General features: G+C 38.8%; 1 protein-coding gene across 1 annotated transcript in view; it reads right to left on the bottom strand.

The window, feature by feature from the left end:
* CCDC66 (coiled-coil domain containing 66) overlaps positions 1 to 24,926 on the bottom strand; it is a 60,016-nt gene that overhangs the window by 16,375 nt on the left and 18,715 nt on the right. The window contains 3 exon segments of the mRNA XM_017894177.1: positions 14,005 to 14,089; positions 14,290 to 14,540; positions 14,908 to 15,039. Of these exon segments, the coding sequence (XP_017749666.1) occupies positions 14,005 to 14,089; positions 14,290 to 14,540; positions 14,908 to 15,039 (468 nt within the window).

Genomic DNA, 24,926 nt, shown 5'->3' with positions numbered 1-24,926 from the left:
GAGAAAGAAATAAAGGGTATTCAAATAGGAAAAGAGGAAGTCAAATTGTCCCTGTTTGCAGATGACATGATTGTATATTTAGAAAACCCCATCATCTCAGCCCAAAATCTCAAGCTGATAAGCAACTTCAGCAAAGTCTCAGGATACAAAATCAATGTGCAAAAATCACAAGCATTCCTATACATCAATAACAGACAAACAGAGAGCCAAATCATGAGTGAACTCTCATTCACAACTGCTACTAAGAGAATAAAATACCTAGGAATACAACTTACAAGGGATGTGAAGGACCTCTTCAAGGAGAACTACAAACCACTGCTCAAGGAAATAAAAGAGGACACAAACAAATGGAAAAACATTCTATACTCATGGATAGGAAGAATCAATATTGTGAAAATGGCCATACTGCCCAAAGTAATTTATAGATTCAATGCTATCCCCATCGAGCTACCTTTGACTTTCTTCACAGAACTGGAAGAAACTACTTTACATTTCTTATGGTATCAAAAAAGAGCCCACATAGCCAACACAATCCTAACCAGAAAGAACAAAGCTGGAGGCATCACGCTGCCTCACTTCAAACTATACTACAAGGCTACAATAACCAAAGCAGCATGGCACTGGTACCAAAACAGATACACAGACGAATGGAACAGAACAGAGGCCTCAGAAATAACACCACACATCTACAACCATCTGATCGTTGATAAACCTGACACAAACAAGCAATGGGGAAAGGATTCCTTATTTCAAAAATGGTGTTGGGAAAACTGACTAAGCTATATGCAGAAAACTGAAACTGGATCCCTTCCTTACACCTTATACAAAAATTAACTCAAGATGGATTAAAGACTTAAACGTAAGACCTAAAACCATAAAAACCCTAGAAGAAAACCTAGGGCAATATCATTCAGGACACAGGCATGGGCAAAATGACTAAAACACCAAAAGCAATGGCAAAAAAGCTGAAATTGACAAATGGGATCTAATTAAACTAAAGAGCTTCTGCACAGCAAAAGAAACTATCATCAGAGTGAACAGACAACCCACAGAATGGGAGAAAAGTTTTGCAATCTATCCATCTGCCAAAGGGCTAATACTCAAAATCTACAAATAACCTAAACAAATTTACAAGAAAAAACACCATCAAAAAGTAGGCAAAGGACTATGAGCAGACACTTCTCAAAAGAAGACATTTATGCAGCCAAGAAACATATGAAAAAAAGATAATCATCACTGGTCATTAGAGAAATGCAAATCAAAACCACAATGAGATACCATCTCATGCCAGTTAGAATGGCGATCATTAAAAAGTCAGGAAACAACAGATGCTGGAGAGGATGTGGAGAAATAGGAACACTTTTACACCGTTGGTGGGAGTGTAAATTAGTTCAACCATTGTGGAAGACAGTGTGGCAATTCCTAAAGGATCTAGAACCAGAACTACCATTTGACCCAGCAATCCCATTACTGGGTATATACCCAAGGGATTATAAATCATTCTACTATAAAGATACACGCGGCTGGGTGCAGTGGCTCACGCCTGTAATCCCAGCACTTTGGGAGGCTGCAGCAGGCAGATCATGAGGTCAGGAGATTAAGACCATCTTGGCCAACATGGTGAAACCCTGTCTCTACTAAAATACAAAATTAGCCAGGCATGGTGCCAGGCGCCTATAATCCCAGCTACTTTGGAGGGTGGGGCAGGATAATCACTTGAACCTGGGAGGTGGAGGTCGCAGTGAGCTGAGATTGCGCCACCGCACTCCAGCCTGGCGACACAGCCAGATTGTCTCAAGGAAAAAAAAAAAGATACGTGCACATATATGTTTATTGTAGCACTACAGCAAAGACTTGGAACCGACCCAAATGCCCATCAATGATAGACTGGATAAAGAAAATGTGGGCCGGGTGCAGTGGCTCACGCCTGCAATCCCAATACTTTGGGAGGCCGAGGCAGGCAGATCACGAGGTCAGGAGATCGAGACCATCCTGGCTAACACGATGAAACCCTGTCTTTACTAAAATACAAAAAAATTAGCTGGGCGTCATGGCGGGCGCCTGTAGTCCCAGCTTGGGAGACTGAGGTAGGAGAATGGCATGAACCCAGGAGGCAGAGCTTGCAGTGAGCCGAGATCACACCACCGCACTCCAGCCTGCACAACAGAGCAAGACTCCGTCTCAAAAGAAAAGGAAATGTGGCACACATACACCATTAATACCATGCAGCCATAAAAGGGATGGGTTCATGTCCTTTGTAGGGACGTGGATGAAGGTGGAAACCATAATTCTCAGCAAACTAACAAAAGAACAGAAAACCAAACACTGCACGTTCTCACTCATAAGTGGGAGTTGAACTACGAGAATACATGGACACAGGGAGGGGAACATCACACACTGGGGCCTGTCAGTGTGTGTGGGTCTCTAGGGGAGGGATACCATTAGGAGAAATACCTAATGTAGATGATGAGTTGATGGGTGCAGCAAACCACCATGGCACGTGTATACCTATGTAACAAAACTCCATGTCTGCACATGTACCCCAAAACTTAAAAGTATAATAAGCAGCAACAAAAAAAGATATGGGAGAAATAATAAATAACCATAAATACAAAAAAAACAAGATAACATTGGAAAATCCTTCTAGACGTTGGCTTAGGCAAAGATTTCATGACCAAAACCCAAAAGCAAATGCAATAAAACAAACATAAATAGCTGGGACCTAAAGAGCTTTTGCACAGCAAAACAAACACTCAGCAGAGTAAACAGACAACCCACAGAGTGGGAGAAAATCTTCTCAATCTATATATCTGACAAATGACTAATAACCAGAATCTACAAGAAACTCAAATCAGTAAGAAAAAAACCAAACAATCCTATCAAAAGTGAGCTAAGGACAGGAATAGATGTTGGTGTGGATGTGGTGATCAGGCAACACTTCTACATTGCTGGTGGGAAGGTAAACTAGTACAGCCACTATGGAAAACAGTGTGGAGATTCCTTGAAGAATTAAAAGTAGAACTACCATCTGATCCAGCAATCCCACTACTGGGTATCTACCCAGAAGAAAAGAAATCATTATTCAAAAAAGATACTTGCACATGCATGTTTATAGCAGCACAATTCACAACTGGAAAATCATGGAACCAACCCAAATGCCCATCAATCAACGAGTGGATAAAGAAACTGTGACATATATATATATATATATATATATATATATATAGAATGGAATACTACTCAGCCATAAAAGAAATGAATTAACAGCNCAAAGTAATTTATAGATTCAATGCTATCCCCATCGAGCTACCTTTGACTTTCTTCACAGAACTGGAAGAAACTACTTTACATTTCTTATGGTATCAAAAAAGAGCCCACATAGCCAACACAATCCTAACCAGAAAGAACAAAGCTGGAGGCATCACGCTGCCTCACTTCAAACTATACTACAAGGCTACAATAACCAAAGCAGCATGGCACTGGTACCAAAACAGATACACAGACGAATGGAACAGAACAGAGGCCTCAGAAATAACACCACACATCTACAACCATCTGATCGTTGATAAACCTGACACAAACAAGCAATGGGGAAAGGATTCCTTATTTCAAAATGGTGTTGGGAAAACTGACTAAGCTATATGCAGAAAACTGAAACTGGATCCCTTCCTTACACCTTATACAAAATTAACTCAAGATGGATTAAAGACTTAAACGTAAGACCTAAAACCATAAAACCCTAGAAGAAAACCTAGGGCAATATCATTCAGGACACAGGCATGGGCAAAATGACTAAAACACCAAAAGCAATGGCAAAAAAGCTGAAATTGACAAATGGGATCTAATTAAACTAAAGAGCTTCTGCACAGCAAAAGAAACTATCATCAGAGTGAACAGACAACCCACAGAATGGGAGAAAAGTTTTGCAATCTATCCATCTGCCAAAGGGCTAATACTCAAAATCTACAAATAACCTAAACAAATTTACAAGAAAAAACACCATCAAAAAGTAGGCAAAGGACTATGAGCAGACACTTCTCAAAAGAAGACATTTATGCAGCCAAGAAACATATGAAAAAAAGATAATCATCACTGGTCATTAGAGAAATGCAAATCAAAACCACAATGAGATACCATCTCATGCCAGTTAGAATGGCGATCATTAAAAAGTCAGGAAACAACAGATGCTGGAGAGGATGTGGAGAAATAGGAACACTTTTACACCGTTGGTGGGAGTGTAAATTAGTTCAACCATTGTGGAAGACAGTGTGGCAATTCCTAAAGGATCTAGAACCAGAACTACCATTTGACCCAGCAATCCCATTACTGGGTATATACCCAAGGGATTATAAATCATTCTACTATAAAGATACACGCGGCTGGGTGCAGTGGCTCACGCCTGTAATCCCAGCACTTTGGGAGGCTGCAGCAGGCAGATCATGAGGTCAGGAGATTAAGACCATCTTGGCCAACATGGTGAAACCCTGTCTCTACTAAAAATACAAAAATTAGCCAGGCATGGTGCCAGGCGCCTATAATCCCAGCTACTTTGGAGGGTGGGGCAGGATAATCACTTGAACCTGGGAGGTGGAGGTCGCAGTGAGCTGAGATTGCGCCACCGCACTCCAGCCTGGCGACACAGCCAGATTGTCTCAAGGAAAAAAAAAAAAGATACGTGCACATATATGTTTATTGTAGCACTACAGCAAAGACTTGGAACCGACCCAAATGCCCATCAATGATAGACTGGATAAAGAAAATGTGGGCCGGGTGCAGTGGCTCACGCCTGCAATCCCAATACTTTGGGAGGCCGAGGCAGGCAGATCACGAGGTCAGGAGATCGAGACCATCCTGGCTAACACGATGAAACCCTGTCTTTACTAAAAATACAAAAAAATTAGCTGGGCGTCATGGCGGGCGCCTGTAGTCCCAGCTTGGGAGACTGAGGTAGGAGAATGGCATGAACCCAGGAGGCAGAGCTTGCAGTGAGCCGAGATCACACCACCGCACTCCAGCCTGCACAACAGAGCAAGACTCCGTCTCAAAAAGAAAAAGGAAATGTGGCACACATACACCATTAATACCATGCAGCCATAAAAAGGGATGGGTTCATGTCCTTTGTAGGGACGTGGATGAAGGTGGAAACCATAATTCTCAGCAAACTAACAAAAGAACAGAAAACCAAACACTGCACGTTCTCACTCATAAGTGGGAGTTGAACTACGAGAATACATGGACACAGGGAGGGGAACATCACACACTGGGGCCTGTCAGTGTGTGTGGGTCTCTAGGGGAGGGATACCATTAGGAGAAATACCTAATGTAGATGATGAGTTGATGGGTGCAGCAAACCACCATGGCACGTGTATACCTATGTAACAAAACTCCATGTCTGCACATGTACCCCAAAACTTAAAAGTATAATAAGCAGCAACAAAAAAAGATATGGGAGAAATAATAAATAACCATAAATACAAAAAAAACAAGATAACATTGGAAAAATCCTTCTAGACGTTGGCTTAGGCAAAGATTTCATGACCAAAAACCCAAAAGCAAATGCAATAAAAACAAACATAAATAGCTGGGACCTAAAGAGCTTTTGCACAGCAAAACAAACACTCAGCAGAGTAAACAGACAACCCACAGAGTGGGAGAAAATCTTCTCAATCTATATATCTGACAAATGACTAATAACCAGAATCTACAAGAAACTCAAATCAGTAAGAAAAAAACCAAACAATCCTATCAAAAAGTGAGCTAAGGACAGGAATAGATGTTGGTGTGGATGTGGTGATCAGGCAACACTTCTACATTGCTGGTGGGAAGGTAAACTAGTACAGCCACTATGGAAAACAGTGTGGAGATTCCTTGAAGAATTAAAAGTAGAACTACCATCTGATCCAGCAATCCCACTACTGGGTATCTACCCAGAAGAAAAGAAATCATTATTCAAAAAAGATACTTGCACATGCATGTTTATAGCAGCACAATTCACAACTGGAAAATCATGGAACCAACCCAAATGCCCATCAATCAACGAGTGGATAAAGAAACTGTGACATATATATATATATATATATATATATATATAGAATGGAATACTACTCAGCCATAAAAAGAAATGAATTAACAGCATTTGCAATGACCTGGATGAGACTGGGGATTATCATTCTAAGTGAAGTAACTCAAGAATGGAAAACCAAACATCATATGTTCTCACTGATATGTGGGAGCTAACCTATGACGATGCAAAGGCATAAGAATGATACAATGGACTTTGGGGACTTGTGGGGAAGAGTGGAGGTCGGTGGGGGGGATTAAATAAACATATATGGTGCAGTGTATACTACTCGCATGATGGGTGCACCAGGATCTCACAAATCACCACTAACTAATTTATTCATCTAACCAAATACCATTGTACCCCAATAACTTATGGAAAATAAAATTTTAAAAGCAAGGAAATAGGACACCTCCAAAGGAATACAATAATTCTCCAGCAATAGATCTCAATCAAAAAGCAAGTTATGAAATCCCAGAAAAAAATTCAAAATTTCAATACTAAAGAAGCCCAGTGAGGTACAAGAGAATACTGAAAACCAATACAAAAAAGTCAGAAAAACAATTCAGGGTATGAATGAGAAATGTACCAAAGAGGTAGATATCAGAAAAAGAACCACCAAACAAATTCTGGAAATGAAGAAATCATTGAATGAAATACAAAGCATATCTGAAAACTTCAACAATAGATTAAATAAAACACAAGAATTGTAGAGCCTACAGATAGGTCTTAAAAAATAACACATTCAGAAAAAAAAAAGAAAAAAGAATAAAAAAGAATCAGCCTAGCTTTTGTGACATATGGGATACCATAAAGTGACCAAATATTTGAATTTTCAGTGTCTGAGAAGGCAAACAGAAAGGATAGAGTTAGAAAACCTATTTAATGAAATAAAAGATGAAAACTTCCCAGGTCTAGCAAGAGGTTTAGTAATCCAGATACAGGAGGCTCAAAGATCCCCAAATAGATACACTGCAAAAAATTCTTCTCCACAGCATGTTATAGTCAAACTGTTAAAAGTAAGAGACAAAGAGAAAATTCTAAAAACCATGCAAGAGAAAATCATCTCATCACCTATAAAGGAACCCCCATCAGACTAACAGCGTATTTCTCAGCAGAAACCTTAGAGCCAGGAGAGAATTATATCTAAAGTGCTGAAAGGGGGGAGAAAAACCTGCCAAAGATACTACACCCTGTAAAGTTATCCTTCATAAATGAAGAATATATAAAGTCTTTCGTAGACAAGCAACAGCTGCGGGAAGTCATCACCACTAGACCGGTCATACAAGAAATGCTAAAGTTCAGGGAGTCTACACCTGGAAGCACAACAGCAATTAACTACCACCAAGAAAACACTTGAAAATACAAAAACCACTGGTAGGGCAAACAAATAAAGAGGAGAAAAAACCTCAAATGTTACCACTACAGGATGCCACCAAACCACAATGTTAAACAAAAAGAAAGAAACACACTAAAGAGAAAAAGAAAGGAATCAAACATTTTCACTACAGAAAACTACCAAATCACATTGATAAATAATGAAAGGAACAAAGGATATACAAACTACAAAAAAAAGAGAGACAGGATTAAGTCTTCATATATTAATAACTTTGCATGTAAACTAAGTAAATTAAAAGGTATAGACTGCCTGAATGAATAAAAACCAGCCAAACAAACAAAACATATTTGCTGACCATAAGAAAGTCACTTCATCTGTAAAGACATAAAAAGACTAACAGGGAAGAAATGGAAAAGAAATATTCAACACAGCCAGAACCAAAAGCAAGCAGGAATTGCTGTATTTATTTCAGATGAAAAAGACTTTAAGTCATGAACATTAAAAAGAGACAAAGAAGGTCATTATGTAATGATAAAGGGATCAATTCAGCAAGACAAAATAACAACTGCAAACATACGTACACAACACCAGAACACCTAGAAATATAAAGCAAGCATTATTAGATCTAAAGGAGAGATAGACTACAATACAATAATAGCTGGGGATTTCAATACCTCACTCTCAGCACTAGATAGATCGTCTAAAAAGAAAATTAACAAACATTGGACTTAAACTGTACATTAAGCCAAACAGACCTAACAGCCTTACAGAACATCTCATCCAACAGTTAAGAGAACACACATTCTTTTCATTAGCACAAGGATTATTCTCCAGGACAGATCATATGTTAGGACACAAAACAAATCTTAATAAACTTTAAAAAACTGATTTCATATCAAGTACTTTCTCAAACTACAATGGAACATAACTAGTAATCAATAATGAGAAGAACACTGGCAACTGTACAAATAAACAGAAATTAAACAACATGCTTCTGAACAAGCATCCGGTCAAGGAAAAAATTTTTTTAAAAATTCTTGAAAAAATGAAAATTGAAACACAACATACCAAAACCTATGGGATACAGAAAAGCAGTGCTAAGAGGGAAATTTTGCAATAAGTGCATTTATCAAAAAAGTGGAAACATTTCAAAAAGCAATCTAATGATGTACCTAAAAGGAACTAGAAAAGAACAAACTCCAAATTAGTAGAAGGAAAGAAACAATAAACACTAGAGCAGAACTAAACAAAATAGAGACAAAAAACACAATACAAAGGATCAAGAAACAGATTTTTTAAAAGATAAACAAAACCAATAAGCTACTTGCTAGACTAACCAAGAACCAAAGAGAGAAGACTCAAATAAAATCAGGAATGAAAAAGGAGAAATTACAACTGATACCACAGAAATACAAGAGATCATCAGAGGCTATTATGAACAACTACACACAAACAAACTAGAAAACCTGGAAAAAATGGATAAATTCCTGGACACACACAAGCTATCAAGAATGAATCAGGAAGAAATAGAAAACCTGAACAGACCAATAATGAGTAATGAGACTGAACTGGTAATAAAAAGTCTCCCAACAAAGGAAAGTCCAGGACCAGATAGAATTCACTAATGAATTCTATCAAACTATCAAAGAACTAACCAATTCTTCTCAAACTATTCCAAAAAAGTCAAAGAGGAGGGAATTTTCCCTAACTCATTCTGTGAGGCCAGCATTGCCCTGATACCAAAGCCAGAGAAGGACAGAACAAAAAAGAACAAAGAAAATTACAGGCCACTATTTTTGATGAACATAGATGCAAAAATTCTCAACAAAATACTAGCAAACTCAATCCAACAGCACATGAGAAAACTAATACCCAACAATTAAGTGGGGTTTATCCTAGCGATGCAGGGAGAATTCAACATATACAAATCAATAAATGTGATACATCACATCAACAGAATGAAAGACAAAAACCATATGATCTTCTCAGTAGACAAGAAAAAACATTTTACAAAATCCAACATCACTTAATAATAAAAACTCTCAACAAACTAGGCACAGAAGGAATATACCTTAACATAATAAAGACTATATATGACAAACCCACAGCTAACATCATAGTTAATGGGGAAAAGCTGAAAGAAAGCCTTTCCCCTAGGAGCTAAAACAAAATAAGGATGCCCACTTTCACCACTCTTTCAACATAGCAACAGAAGTCCTAGCCAGAGCAACCAGGCAAGATAAATAAAGGGCACCTAAATTAGAAAAGATAAAATAAAAAGTCCCCTATACAAAAATTACCCAGGCATGGTGGCGCACACCTGTAATTCCAGCTACTTGGGTGCTTGAAGCCAGAAGGTGGAGGTTGTAGTTAATGGGAACTGCTTGAACCCAGAAGGTGGAGGTTGTAGTGAGCCAACATTGTGCCACTGAAGTCCAGCCTGGGCGACAGCTGTCTCAAAACAAAACAAAAAAACTAAAATCAAAACGTCCCCTTTGCTGATGTTATGATCTTATAGCTTAAAAACCCTAGACTCCACTGGTGCACTGGCTCATGCCTGAAATACCAGCACTCTGGGAGGCCAAGGCGGGTGGATCACCTGAGGTCAGGAGTTCGAGACCAGCCTGGCCAACACTGCAAAACACCATCTCTACTAAAAAAATACAAAAATTAGCAAGGTGTGGTGGCACACGCCTGTAGTCCCAGCTACTTGGAAGGCTGAGGCAGAAGAATCGCTTGAACCCATGAGGCGGAGGTTGCAGTGGGCCGAGATCGCGTCACTGCACTCCAGCCTAGGCGTCAGAGCGAAGGCTCTGTATCAAAAACAAACAAAACCCAAAAACAAAACCTAGACTCCACAAAAAAAACTCACAGCTGATCAATACATTCAGTAAAGTTGCAGAACACAAAATCAACATACAAAAATCAGTAGCATTTCTATACACTAGCTGAGAAATAAATAAAGAAGGCAATCCCACCTACAATAGCTACAAAAAATAAAATATCTAGGAATAAATTTAACCAAGGGGGTTACACATTTCTACACACAAAAAAACTACAAAACAGATGAAAGAAACTAAAGAGGACACAAATGGCAAGATATCCCGTGTTCATGGATCAGAAGAATTATGCCTAAAGCAATCTACAAATTCACTGCTATCTCTATCAAAATACCACCTTCATTTTTCACAGATATAGAAACAATTCTAAAATATCTATGAAACCAAAAAAGAGCCGTAATAACCAAATCAAGGTGGATCACAAGAACAAAGCTGAAGGCATCACACTACCTGACTCAAAATATATTACAAGAATAGTAACCACAACAGCATGGTATTTGTATAAAAACAGACATATAGATCAATGGAACAGAATCAAGAATCCAGAAATAAATCCATGTATTTACAGCCAACTGATTTTCAACAAAAGTGTCAAGAATATAGTTGGGGAAAGCACATACTCTTCAATAAATAATGCTGGGAAAACTGGATATCTATATGCAGAGGAATGAAACTGGAGCCCCATCTCTCACCATATTCAAAAAAACAATTCAAGGGCCAGTGTGGTGGCTCGTGGCTCATGCCTGTAATCCTAGCACTTTGGGAGGGTGAGGCAGGTGGATCCTTTAAGGTCAGGAGTTCAAGATCAGTCTGGCCAACATGGTGAAACCCCATCTGTACTTAAAAAAAAAAAAAAAAAAAAAAAAAAAAAATTAGCCAGGTGTGGTGGCATGCACCCATAATCCCAGCTACTCAGGAGGCTAAGGCAGGAGAATCACTTGAACCTGGGAAGTGGAGGCTGCAGTGAGCCGATCACATCACTGCATTTCAGAGTGACAGAGTGAGACTCCACCTCAAATAAAAAAAAAAATTCAAGATGGATTAGTTAAATGTATGACCCCAAAATGTAAACCTACTAGAAGAAAACATACGGAAAACACTTCAGGACACTGGTATAGAGTTTATGGTTGAGACCTCAAAAACACAGGCACCAAAAACAGACAAATAGGGCTAAACTGAACTAAAAAGCTTCTGCACGGGAAAGGAAACAATAACCAGAGTGAAAGAGACAGTGTGTCCCCCAGTTTGAATATTCAGTAGTTTGAATATTCAATAGTTTGCATATTCAGTAGTTTGAATATCTGCAAACTATTCATCCAACAAGGGGCTACTATCCAGAATACATAAGAAACTCAAACTCGGCTGGGCGCGGTGGCTCAAGCCTGTAATCCCAGCACTTTGGGAGGCTGAGACGGGCGGATCACGAGGTCAGGAGATCGAGACCATCCTGGCTAACACGGTGAAACCCAGTCTCCACTAAAACTACAAAAAACTAGCCGGGCGACGTGGCGGCGCCTGTAGTCCCAGCTACCCGGGAGGCTGAGGCAGGAGAATGGCGTTAACCCGGGAGGCGGAGGTTGCAGTGAGCTGAGATCCAGCCACAGCACTCCAACCTGGGTGACAGAGCGAGACTCCGTCTCAAAAAAAAAAAAAAAAAAAAAAAAAAACTCAAACTCAACACACACAGACACCAAAACCCAAATAATTCCATTAAAAAGTAAGCAAAGAGCATTAATAAACATTTTTCTAAAGAGGATATATAAATGGCGAACAGGTATATGAAAAAATGCTCAACATTACTAATCACAGAAATGCAAATCAAACCCACAATGAGATATCATATCACCTCAGTTAGAATGGCTATTACTAAAAAGCCAAAATTCCTGGGCCCAGTGGCTTATGCCTGTAATCCCAGCACTCTGGAAGGCTGAGGCTGGAGGACTGTTTGAGGAAAGGAGTTCAAAACCAATCTGGTCGACATAGTGAGACTGTGTCTCTATAAAAGAAAAAATTTAAAATTAGCCTGGCATGGTGGCGCATGCCTGTAGTATCAGCTACTGGGGAGGCTCAGGCAGCAGGATTGCTTAAGCCCAGGAGTATGAGGCTACAGTGAGCCATGATCATGCCACTGCATACCAGACTGGGCAGCAGAGCAAGACCCTGTCTCAAAAACAAACAAACCAAAAGACAAAAAATAACAGATGCTGCCAAGGAAGTGGAGAAAAGGGACTCCTTATACACTGTTAGTGGGAATGTAAATAAATACAGACACTATGGAAACAGTATGGAGAAGTCTCCAAAAACTAAAACTGGAACTACCATACAATCCAGCATTCCCAGTACTGGATATTTATCCAAAGAACATGAAATCCGTATATCAAAAGGATACCTGCATTCTTGTGCTAACTGTAGCACTATTTACAATCTAAGTGTCTATCAATGAACAAACAGATCAAGAAAATGTGGTATATACACAATGGGATACTATTTGGCCATAAAGAAAAAATAGTCTTGTCATTTACAGCAACACAGATGCGACTGGAGTTCATTATGTTAAGTGAAATAAGCCAGGTATAGAAAGATAAACATCACATGTTCCCACTCATGTGTGGGAGCTAAAAAAGTAGGTCTCAAGGAGCTAAAGAGTGGAATGATAGGTATTAAAGGCTGGGAAGGGTGTGTGTGAGGGTGGTGGTGATCAAGAGAGGTAGGTTCACAGGTACAAACATATGGTTAGATGAAAGGAATAAGTTCTAATGTTTGATAGCAATAGTAAGGTGACTATGGTCAGCAACCATGTATTATATATTTCAAATTGGTTAGTAAACTTGAAATGTTCCCAATACAGAAATGATAAATACTCAAGGTGATAGATACCAGAATACTCTGGCTTAATCATTACACATTCTACACATATAACGAAATATCATATGTGTCCTATAAATATATAAAACATTATATATCAATTTTTAAAATCCATGAAGCATTTGTTTGGTGACTGTAGAAATAAGTGTTATCAGCATACTGAAAGTATTATTTATGTAAGTGAAGTGGAAATGTCAAATTTCCAATGCACTTCTCCCATCTCCCATTTGTACTGTCAAGTTCTACATGCCTTTTCTTCAACCTTTAGGGGGCTACTGGAGGAAATGATATTTTAAAAACTGAGGAAATAATCTCAGTGCTTAGCATAGTGCCTGGTAAGTAGCAGATGCTCTGCAAACGTCTGCTCACTGACTAAGCATAACATTAATGATGCCAAATTCGTGTATCAAAGGATTTGAAGAATTATGCAGATATTAAAGTCCCTTTAGCACTAGGCTAAAAATCAGGAGAGGAAGTTTTAATTTTAGCCTCTTTTCTTATATTATGCATTAGATTTCTTAGTCATAATTCTAGTTCAATCCCTATTCAAAGAATGAATTCTCATCTTAAACAGAACTCAGGAGAAATAAATTGATGAGAAAAAAAAACAAAAACCAGTACTAACCTAAGACAATACAAATTCACATATACAACTTATATATTAAAGACCTTCTCTACTGGAAGGCAGGTGGCTGTAGTATGTGATACTGTTGGGTTCTTAGCATAAGCGTAATTCTAATATTACAATGCCAGTTGGGGTAGGGACTGGATTCACGACACAACTGGACAGGACCAATGCTGTAAAGTTACATCAGAATTTAAATTTCCATTTACTTAGGTATATGTTCACCATGACTGTTACTTATTAAGGTAAAGAACTATGTTTAACAATGCAATACCTGATGCTCTAATTGCTTTTGTCGTCGTCTGTCTCGTTCCTCAATCTGAGCTGGGTCCAAGAGAGCAGTCATAGAACGGAAAAAGCTGGAAAGATACATATATTAGCTATTAAAAACCTCAGAAAGGTAGATTCAACAAGCTAAATCATTTTGTTTGGGATAAATCTACTGATTATTTCTATTTTAAAGACAAATACCAAACCTGAAACCAATTAGACATTAACAAGTCTTACTAAAGCACATAGACTTTCTTAAAAATCAATAAATACATAAGCATGAACTTACTTTGTTTTCTTACTATTTGCCATAACCACATCCTTAATAGGTTTTGCTCTATGCTCCACCCCTGAAGGTTCAACCTGGCTTCCGGTTGTAGGTGTACAAACACTGCTGACATCAGCCAGCTCCTGAGTGTCAGGAGAGACACAGAAGTACTCAGGTTGTTTGTGTGTTGACCGAGAGGACAGCTGAGATTGAGAACCAGGATAACTCTTTAATGAATCAAAGTGCATTGCCCATCTGTCATGTTCCTCACCCTAATGATGACAAAAAATTCTCATATATAATTCCAAATGACAACCAAAGATGATTTCTAAAAGTCACCTTAGAGGAGAATAAGCATCATAAAAATTAACAAAACTGTACTGTTTAGAGTCCTTATACATAGATGAGTAGCTTCGAAAATTTGAGAAATTCAAAGAATTAGGAAATTTCTAAAAAGTTGTAAGAAGCTATGCAGTGCCACATAATGCATTCAATGAAACAGGTTCACATGGGCAAATGTGGAATAACTGGAATATTCTGGTCTTGTCAAGAAGTTTCAGAATACTTCTAGTTTTAATTGACTGAAGACTTTGATTTTATTATCATTTTCTTTTATAGCCATAAAACCTCATAAGTTACCTTTGAATGTGTAATTTTTTCCTCTATTTTTCTTTGACGGTCATCTTCTATTTGCTTATTCAACTCTTCAATCCATTTTCTCTGCAGTTCTTGTTTCACAGCACTGAAAGGGTGCTCCAGCAGTACTGTTTCCTAAACAACAGTCATAAAAGCCATCAAAAGTTCAGTTCTCTTTTTCTAATCACTTAATATGTGCAAATCTTGCCAAAGTAACTTACACAGATTTAATCCAGTGAGGCATTTATCTGTAAGAGGAGCAGTAACTTCAAATGAATTTGAATTCAAACAAATAATTAAGTAGATATATTCTGATTCTCAGAATCATATTTTAAATATATTAGAGCAGAGAGATATAATAAGATATCTAAGTGTAAGGAAAGGGAATTTTCTAATGAAAAACAGAAAATTCTTTCTCCAAAACAATTACAAGACTCAAAATTCAGCTGGATGCAGTGGCTCATCACTATAATCCCAGCATGTTGGGAGGCTGACATGGGCAGATCACCTGAGCCCAGGAGTTCGAGACCAGCCTGGCCAACATGGCAAAACCCCATCTCCACTAAAAAAAAAAAAATTAGCCAGGTGTGGTGGTGCATGCCTATAATCCCAGCTACTTGGGAGGCTGAGGCACAAATCACTTGAACCTGGGAAGTGGGGGTTGTAGTGAGTCAAAATCATGCCACTGCACTCCAGCATGGGCAAGAGTGAGACCCTGTCTCAGAAAAATTGTTTTTCAAAATTCTAAGTCTCTTTTAGAGGCTGAAAGAGTTACTAACAATTTAAAACAGATGACTATTGTTTTACATTTGGCTTTGGAATACAACAAATATTGCCTTTAGGACAAGAACAAGGAGAATATAGAAAGATGTGTGAGAGCAAGAGACTTTCCCTATTGAATCATGTCTCTCTCTAGGAGACCCTCTGTCTTCTAGGTTTCTGCTACTACAGCTCTATCACAGCCTATGATGTTTCAATAAGAAAAATATACTGTGTCCAGAACAAGTCTTTGAATCTTAAGGAAAAAGTAAAAAATGAAAACAGTAGCATAAAAGTTTGCTGCCACTTTAACTGATGAGTTTAGGATACTCTTTTAAAAATGGAAAAAATATATATTCTACTCAAATTGTTCTGAAATGCAACAGGCAAATAACAAAACATTTCATTACATGAAATAACTGCAGGACATAATTAAGAAAAATGGTTTGAAAGAATCCTAATATACCTGACAATATACCTCACAATGTTACTTTCTTCCCTTGTTTTTACCAGAAAAGATCACAAAGGTTATAGTTTATAACTCACTGTTTTGATCAGAAGAAATATTTATACAAAAGTAAAGATCCTTATATCTCATCCTCCTACATTCTAAACAGATTAAAAACCATCAAACTTATTTAAGCCTAAAACAATCACTTCAAAAGGAACATTATCTTTAGGTAAAAGAAAGTATACCTCAAGAAATGTTTTAGAGGTCAAAATGGGAAAAGAAAACAAGCATTGTCCAACCTGTGGGCCAAGACAGCTTCGAATGTGGCCCAAGACAAATTTGTAAAACTTCCTTAAAACATTATGAAATTGTTTTGCAATTTTTTCTTAAGTTCATCAGCTATCACAGTGTTAGTTTATTTTATGTGTGGCCCAAGACCATCTTTCTTCTTCCAGTGTGACTCAGGGAAGCCAAAAGACTGGATACCCCCAAATTGAAAATGGACCCTTTGAACTCCCTAAAGAAAATTTTCAACAAGGTAACTAAATAGTCTTAGAATGCTGTGTATTTGTTTGAGTTTGATGTAACCAGATCTGATTCCATATTCTAGTGTAGTGGTATTGCAAATTATTCACGAATTAGACAAAAGTTAAAATTATCCTTAAAAATTCCTTAAACACTCAAAATATTTTATATATATTTATAACCCTAAGACAACTGAACAATCAGATCTCTCAGTTTAGTCTTAATTTCTTTTTTTTTTTTTTTTTTTTGAGACGGAGTCTCACTCTGTCACCCAGGCTGGAGTGCTGTGGCCGGATCTCAGCTCACTGCAAACTCCGCCTCCCGGGTTCACTTCATTCTCCTGCCTCAGCCTCCCGAGTAGCTGGGACTACAGGCGCCGCCACCTCGCCCGGCTAGTTTTTTGTAGTTTTAGTAGAGACTGGGTTTCACCGTGTTAGCCAGGATGGTCTCCATCTCCTGACCTCGTGATCCGCCCGTCTCGGCCTCCCAAAGTGCTGGGATTACAGGCTTGAGCCACCACGCCCGGCCTAGTCTTAATTTCTTACTCAAAGATGTCTTACAAAGCTACTACGACTTACCTGCATTTCATTTCTGTTGTTGACTGGGAAAGCCTTTAAATTATTCTTAAATTCTTTTTCACAAGTCTCTCCCAATGTGCACTCAGTTAGAAGAATGAAAAACACGGGGTGGGAGATGGGGAGAGGTGTAGGTAGAACTGCATTCCTTTTGGTTTACTGCGTGCATTTAGTTGAAGGTGAGCAAGGAATATTTGTGTGTAACACAAGACATACTGTAACAAGTGTTGTGTTTTGACCTTCTTCTAGCATTCCCTCTTGCTAAAGAAGCCTCTTTTCCCAGGTTGACTTTTTCACTGTATCTCCCTATTACTGACCTGAGACTTCCCCTACATAAAAACTGGTTTCCTAAATATGTTTTGAGCCTATTCTTTTTTTTTTTTTTTTTTTTCCAGGCAGGGTCTGTCACCCAGGCTGGAGTGCACAATCATGGCTCACTGCTGCCTCAACCTCCCAGGCTTAAGTGATCCTCCTGCCACAGATTCTCAAGTAGCTGGGACTACAGATGCACGACACCACACCCCGCTATTTTTATTTTATGTAGAGACAGGATTTTACCATGTTGTTGCCCAGGATGGCCTTGAACTCCTGGGCTCAAGAAATCCACCCACCTTGACCTCCCAAAAAGCCACTGCACATGGCCTATTCTCACGTGACAGCCTTGTGTGAAAACTCATAGGAAACCCCACTACAAACTTCCCCTCAAATAGTTCCTGATGTTACAGAGTCCTAATGTAATTATTTTAGTCTTCAAATTATTCTGTTAGGAAATGTTAGTCTCACTCCTGATTCAAATGCTGTACAAATGGCAGCTGGTAAGTCAGAACTGAAAATAAAGGGCTTTTCAAATGGTCCACTATAGATGCCTGTTTCCATTTCATGTGATTCTCCCCTTAAAGCAGTCTATAAAAATGCAGCTTTGGGAAAGAACACTCAGTGTTGACTTGGCCAAGGGCCAGAACAGCCCTTCTTGCCAGTTCATGATTCCCCAATTAAGATGACAACATCCACCTGCCTACCTTGTCTACTGGCCAGGCAGAAAAGGCATTCATGTGGGTGGTAGGGATGTCAGGACACTGGATTACAAAGACCATTACCTTACAGGAGGAAGGGCAGCAAAACACAGAGCTGAAATCACTTTTCAAAAAACAAAATTACTTTGAACTTAAACATTATTTAAAATCCCTCTGGAACCAGAAGGCCCATAGAGTAAACGATGGCTAACAATCCATTTCTCATGTACTTATTTGCCATATATCCTCTTTGGAGCCAGGTCTATTAAAATTCTGCCAATTAAAAAAATTGGGTTGTCTAATTACTGAATGTTTAGTTTTTAAAAATATATGCTGGATGTAAGGCCTTTTATCAAGGATTAATTTGCAATCATTTTCTCCCTCTATTTTATAATCTTAACTTTAACCTAAGAACAGAACTTTTGATGAGGTCATTCATCAATTCTTTTTTAAAAGATCATCCTTTCAGTGTTGTACTAATGACACTGGTACATTAATTCTTGTGTCTAGCCACTTTTATTAAGTTTACCTATTATTTTTATAAATGATGACTATCATTGATTTGTGAATGTTAACCCTAGCTTGCTTGCATTCCTTGAATAGACCCAACTCATCATGATTTATTACTCTTTCTTGTATTTATTTTTCTTTCTTGTATTTCCTGTCAGGTTTTGGTATAAAGAGAGTTAGTTTTGGGTATCAGGTTTACTACCCTCATAAACAACCTAAAAGGTTTTCACTTCCACCTTAATTGTTGGGAAGAATTCACCAGTAAATACATTTGGTTCTGGAGTTTATTTTGTTGGGTTTTTAGTAATGGGTTCAATTTCATTAAAGTACCATTCTGATTTACTGCTTCTTGTGTCAATTTTAGTAATCTGCGTTTTTCTAATAATTTGCTCATTTTTAAGTCCAAATTAACTTGAAAGTGAAGTTATTCAGAAAATCCCCTTCTCTTTCTAATGTCCATATTCTCTGGTGATGCCTCCTTTTTAATTCATCTCAATTTTATGAAGGGTTTATCAATTTAAATAACTTTTCAAAGAATTAACTTTTGGCTTTGTTAATTCTATTGTACATATTTCCAGTTTTACTAATACCCACTCTGACCTACTTTGGGCTTAAATTTTGCTGTTCTTTCTCTAACCTCTTGAGATGAATACTTTAGGTCACTGATACTTGATTTTCAATCTTTCAAGAGATGCATTTAAGGTGAAAAGTTTCCCTCTCAGCACAGGAAACCTACATTTTGATATGTAATATTTTCATTATCACTCAGTTAAAAATATTTTCTAGTGTGAATTTCTCTTCCACTCAGAAGTATACTGCCTACTTATCAAACATTTGGGAATTTTCTAGTTACTATTTGTTACTGATATCTAGCTTAATTCCATTATATGGTTTGATTCTGTGTCCCCATCAAAACTCATGTTGAATTGTAATCCCGTGTTGGAGGTAGGGCCTGGTGGGAGGTGACTGGATCACAGGGGTGGTTTCTCATGGTTTAACACCATCCCCCTTGGTGCTGTCATTGTGATGAGTTCTCATGAGATCTTTTTATTTTTTAGGTTGGTGCAAAAGTAAATTGCAGTTTTTGCCATTGAAAGTAATGGGTAAAACTGCAATTACTTTTTTAAAAAAAATTTTATTTCCATAGGTTTTGGAGGAAGAGGTGGTATTTGGTTACATGAGTAAGTTCTTTAGTGGTGATCTGTGAGATTCTGGTGTACGCATCACCCGAGCAGTATACGCTGAATTCACTTTGTAGTCTTTTATCCCTCAGCCCCCTCCCAGCCTTTCCCCACAAGCCCTCAAAGTCCACTGTATCATTCTTAAGCCTCTGCATCCTCATAGCTTAGCTCCCACTTATGAGTGAGAACATAAGATGTTTGGTTTTCCATTCCTGAGTTACTTCACTTAAAATAATACTCTCCAATTCCACCCAGGTTGCTGCAAATGCTATTCATTCATTCCTTTTTATGGCTGAGTCCTATTCCATCATATATCTATATCTATCTCAAGGTTTCTTCATCCACTCACTGACTGATGGGCATTTGGACTGGTTCCATATTTTCCCAATTGCGAATTGTGCTGCTATAAATGTGTGTGCAAGTATCTTTTCCATATAATGACTTATTTTCCTCTGGATAGTTAACCAGTAGTGGGATTGCTGAATCAAATGGTAGTTCTACTTTTGGTTCTTTTTTTATTTTTTACTCTCATTTTTTGAGACGGAGTCTCTGTCATCCAGGCTGGAGTGCAGTGGCGCAATCTCGGCTCACTGCAACCTCTGCCTGCTGGATTCAAGCAATTCTCCTGCCTCAGACTCCTGAGTAGCTGGGATTACAGGCGCCGCCACCACGCCTGGCTAATTTTTGTATTTTTAGGAGACAGGGTTTCACCACATTAGCCAGGCGGGTCTCGAACTCCTGACCTCAGGTGATCCGCCTGCCTCGGCTTCCCAAAGTGCTGGGATTACAGGCATGAGCCACCATACCCAGCCTAACTTTTAGTTCTTTAAGGAATCGCCACATTGTTTTTCATAGTAAGATCTGGTTGTTTAAAGTGTGTAGCCCTCCCTGCTACCTCTCTCAGTCCTGTTTGTGCTACGTTAGATGCCTGCTTCCATTTTGCCTTCCACCATGACTGAAAGCTCCCTGAGGCCTCCCCAGAAGGAGAAGCCACTATGTTTTCTGTACAGTCTGCAGAACTGTAAGCCTATTAAACCTCTTTATAAATTACCCAGTCTCCAGATATTTCTTTACAGCAATGAGAGGACAAACTAATAAAATCCACGATATCAATCTATGTAATGTGAACCTATGAAATTTGTTCAGACTTTTATAGCCTAGTAAATTATTAATTCTCACTTTTTACTTTGAATATTTCATCTATATTCTTTGGGGTTTCTATATACATGACTAATAACTACACTTTCATTTTTTCCTCTCCAATTCTTATGACTTGAAATTTCTTTTCCTTGTTATATTGCCTAGAACCACCAATACAAACAGTAATAATATATTGGCATCTTATCTCTTTTCAGAGACAGGGTCTTACTCTGTGGCCCAGGCATAATCAGCTTACTGCACCTCTAACTCCTGGGCTCAAGTGATTCCCTCACCTCAGCCTCCAGAATAGCTAGGACTACAGGCACATCCAGCCATGCTCAGCTAATTTTTTGTTTTTTTGTGTGTGCTGTGGAGACAGGGTCTCACTATGTTGCCCACGCTGGTCTCAAACTCTTGGCTCAAGGCAGCTACTCTTCTGCTTTGGCCTCCCAAAGTGTTGGGCTTATAGGCATGAGCCACTGTATCCGGCCCACAATTTTTAATAATGTATAATTTTATTGTGTGTCTCTTTTAAGCATCAAGTCTTTGGAGTTTTCATACCTCTGCTTTTAACAAAGGATTTTGACTTTTCAGAATTGATTCTTGTTATCTTGCTATTACTATTTATCTTGATGTTTACTGTACAAACTATGTTGGCAGATACTCTTTATAATTATACTAATGGTTACTTTAGTTTTCCTTTCTTTTTTTTTTTTTTGAGACAGAGTCTTACTCTGTCCCCAGGCTGAAGTGCAGTGGCACGATCTCGGCTCACTGCAACCTTCGCCTCCCAGGTTCAAGCGATTCCCCTGCCTCAGCCTCCTGAGTAGCTGGGATTACAGCTGCGCGCCACCACACCCGGCTAATGTTTTTGTATTTTTTAGTAGAGACAGGGTTTCACCATGTTGGCCAGGATGGTCTCGATTTCCTGCCCTCGTGATCCACCCGCCTCAGCCTCCCATAGTGCTGGGATAACAGGTGTGAGCCACCGCGCCTGGCAAGTTACTTCAGTTTTCTACATTCTTTAACTTTTATCTGATTTTCACAATCATAATAAACTCTGCCTTTATGGAGAGATCACACAACAGCTAAACACTTTGCACAATATTCTAGCAAAGCAAATGCATAAAGAACTAGAAAGTTCTCCTTGTTTCCTTCCACTATCCTTCACCAGAGTGAGACAATACCAACATTCTGCTTTTCGTGTGTGTGTTTGTGTGTGTATGTATGTGCTAGTCTTTTAAAGTATTTCTTTAAACATAGATATGGTTATAGTATATGCATTATTCTGCAACTTTTTTCATTTCACAATGTCTTAAGAGACTTTTGTGTCAGCTACTCGTTACTTTTTAACCACAAAATTCTTGTAAACTGTTTTAATTTTGACACATTTTTCTGATCCAGAAATGGTCTTTAAGAACTTTTCTATTAAAAGAAATATTTGGGAGAAATATTTTATATAATTATTCAGGTCTGAGTATGTCTTTATGTTCTCTTTATGTATGAACATCTTGTCTAGGCATTAAATATTTTAGCCCCACTATCTATTAAACCTTTATAAATATTGCTATACTATCTACAGAGGAGAAATCTAAGATCACTTTGATTTTTGTTGTCATTTTCTCATATTTAAATGCTTGAAGAAGTATATTCTTATTCTTGATATTTGTAAACTTATTACCATATGCCTTCAAATTGGCCTCTTTTCATTCATTCAGCCTAACTTTCTTCTGGATCTAGAAAATTTTTTTCTATGAAACTTGACATATTATTACTTCTGTTTTCTTCTTTAGGAAAGCCTATGATTCAAGATTGTATTTTTATAAGCTATTTATAATATCTTTGACACCAGATTTTTCATCTCTTTTGAAACTTCTTCCTATATTCTGGGAGTGTTTCCACAGCAATTTCTTCTTTTTCCTCATTGTAATTTAAATTTAATGTTTTACCAAGTATTTTTCCTTTCCTATGATTGTATGTATTGTTTTCTTCCACTCACCTTATGTTGGGCCTATTCCTGTACAAACACTTCCTGGACCAATTCAATTCCTTAATATATGAGTAGATAAAAACTAAGTGAGTGTTTTCTTAAAAAACTCTTAACTATGCCATACGAGGGGCTCTTCCTAAACTTATATGACATGACAGAGGTGTATTTTGTACTATCCTTTATGTTTTCTTGCATTTCACAAATATATATAATATTTTTAAAAGTCAGAAAGTTGGCCAGGCACAGCGGCTCAAGCCTGTAATCCCAGCCCTTTGGGAGGCGAAGGCAGATGAACTGCTTGAACCCAGGAGTTTGAGACCAGCCTGAGCAACCCTGTCTCTACAGAATACAAAAGATTAGTCAGTCATGGTGGGATGTGCCTGTAGTCCCAGCTACTTGTAAGGCTGAGATGGGAAGACTGCTTGAGCCCAGGGAGGTCAAGGCTACAGTTGGTTGTGACTGTGCCAGTGCACTCCAGCCTGGGTGACAGAGTGAGATGCTATCTCAAATAATAATAATAATAATAATAATAATAATAATAAAGTTGAGAAGTCAAAAAAGGAAAAGATATGTAGAATTAAGTTATGATTATGCATATATGAATATCTTGAGCATTAAGGTAGATCAAAGTTTATGTATCTACTCATCCAGAAAGCAAAATAGTACCAGAAGGATCCACATCAAACTCTTGCACTGGACAATGACCATCACTAAGATTCTACAAAAACACTTATAGAATAAATTCAGCAAAGTTGCAGTATATAAAATCAACACACAAAAAATAGCTGGGTTTCTATATACTAATCTATATACTAAAAAGAACAATTCTTCAAGGGTATTCAAAAATATTCTGGAGGAGGTTCCAAGATGGCCAAATAGGAACAGCTCCAGTCTGCAGCTCCCAGTGTGAGCCAACGCAGAAGACAGGTGATTTCTGCATTTCCAACTGAGGTACCAGGTTCATCTCACTGGGGCTTGTCAGACACTGGGTGCAGCCCACGGAGCAGGGCGGAGCATCGCCTCACCAGGGAAGTGCAAGGGGTCAGGGAATTCCCTTTCCTAGCAAAGGGAAGCTGTGACAGATGGTACCTGGAAAATCGGGACACTCCCACCATAATACTGCACTTTTCCAACGGCCTCAGCAAATGGCACACCAGCAGATTATATCCCATGCCTGGTTCGGAGGGTCCCACGCCCATAGAGCCTCGCTCACTGCTAGCACAGCAGTCTGAGATCAAACTGCAAGGTGGCAGCAAGGCTGGGGAAGGGCGTCCACCATTGCTCAGGCTTGAGTAGGTAAACAGAGTGGCCTGGATGCTCGAACTGGGTGGAGCCCACTGCAGCTCAAGGAGGCCTGCCTGCCTCTGTAGACTCCACCTCTGGGGGCAGGGCATAGCTGAACAAATGGCAGCAGAAACTTCTGCAGACTTAAATGTCCTTGTCTGACAGCTTTGAAAGGAGTAGTGCTTCTCCCAGCATGGAGTTTGAGATCTGAGAACAGACAGACTGCCTCCTCAAGTGGGTCCCTGACCCCCGAGTAGCCTAACTTGGAGACACCTCCCAGTAGGGACTGACAGACACCTCATACAGCCAGGTGCCCCTCTGAGACGAAGCTTCCAGAAGAAGGATCAGACAGCAACATTTGCCATTCTGCAAAATTTGCTGTTCTGCAGCCTCCGCTGGTGATACCCAGGCAAACAGGGTCTGGAGTGGACTTCCAGCAAACTCCAACAGACCTGCAGCTGAGGGTCCTGACTGTTAGAAGGAAAACTAACAAAGAGAGAGGACATCCACACCAAAACCTCATCCATACGTCACCACCATCAAAGACCAAAGGTAGATAAAACCACAAAGATGGGGAGAAACCAGAGCAGAAAA

This window comes from Rhinopithecus bieti, unplaced genomic scaffold (assembly GCF_001698545.2).
Source record: "Rhinopithecus bieti isolate Rb0 unplaced genomic scaffold, ASM169854v2 scaffold_21649, whole genome shotgun sequence".
Classification (NCBI taxonomy): Eukaryota; Metazoa; Chordata; class Mammalia; order Primates; family Cercopithecidae; genus Rhinopithecus; species Rhinopithecus bieti.
This window is presented reverse-complemented; position numbering and strand designations above follow the sequence as displayed.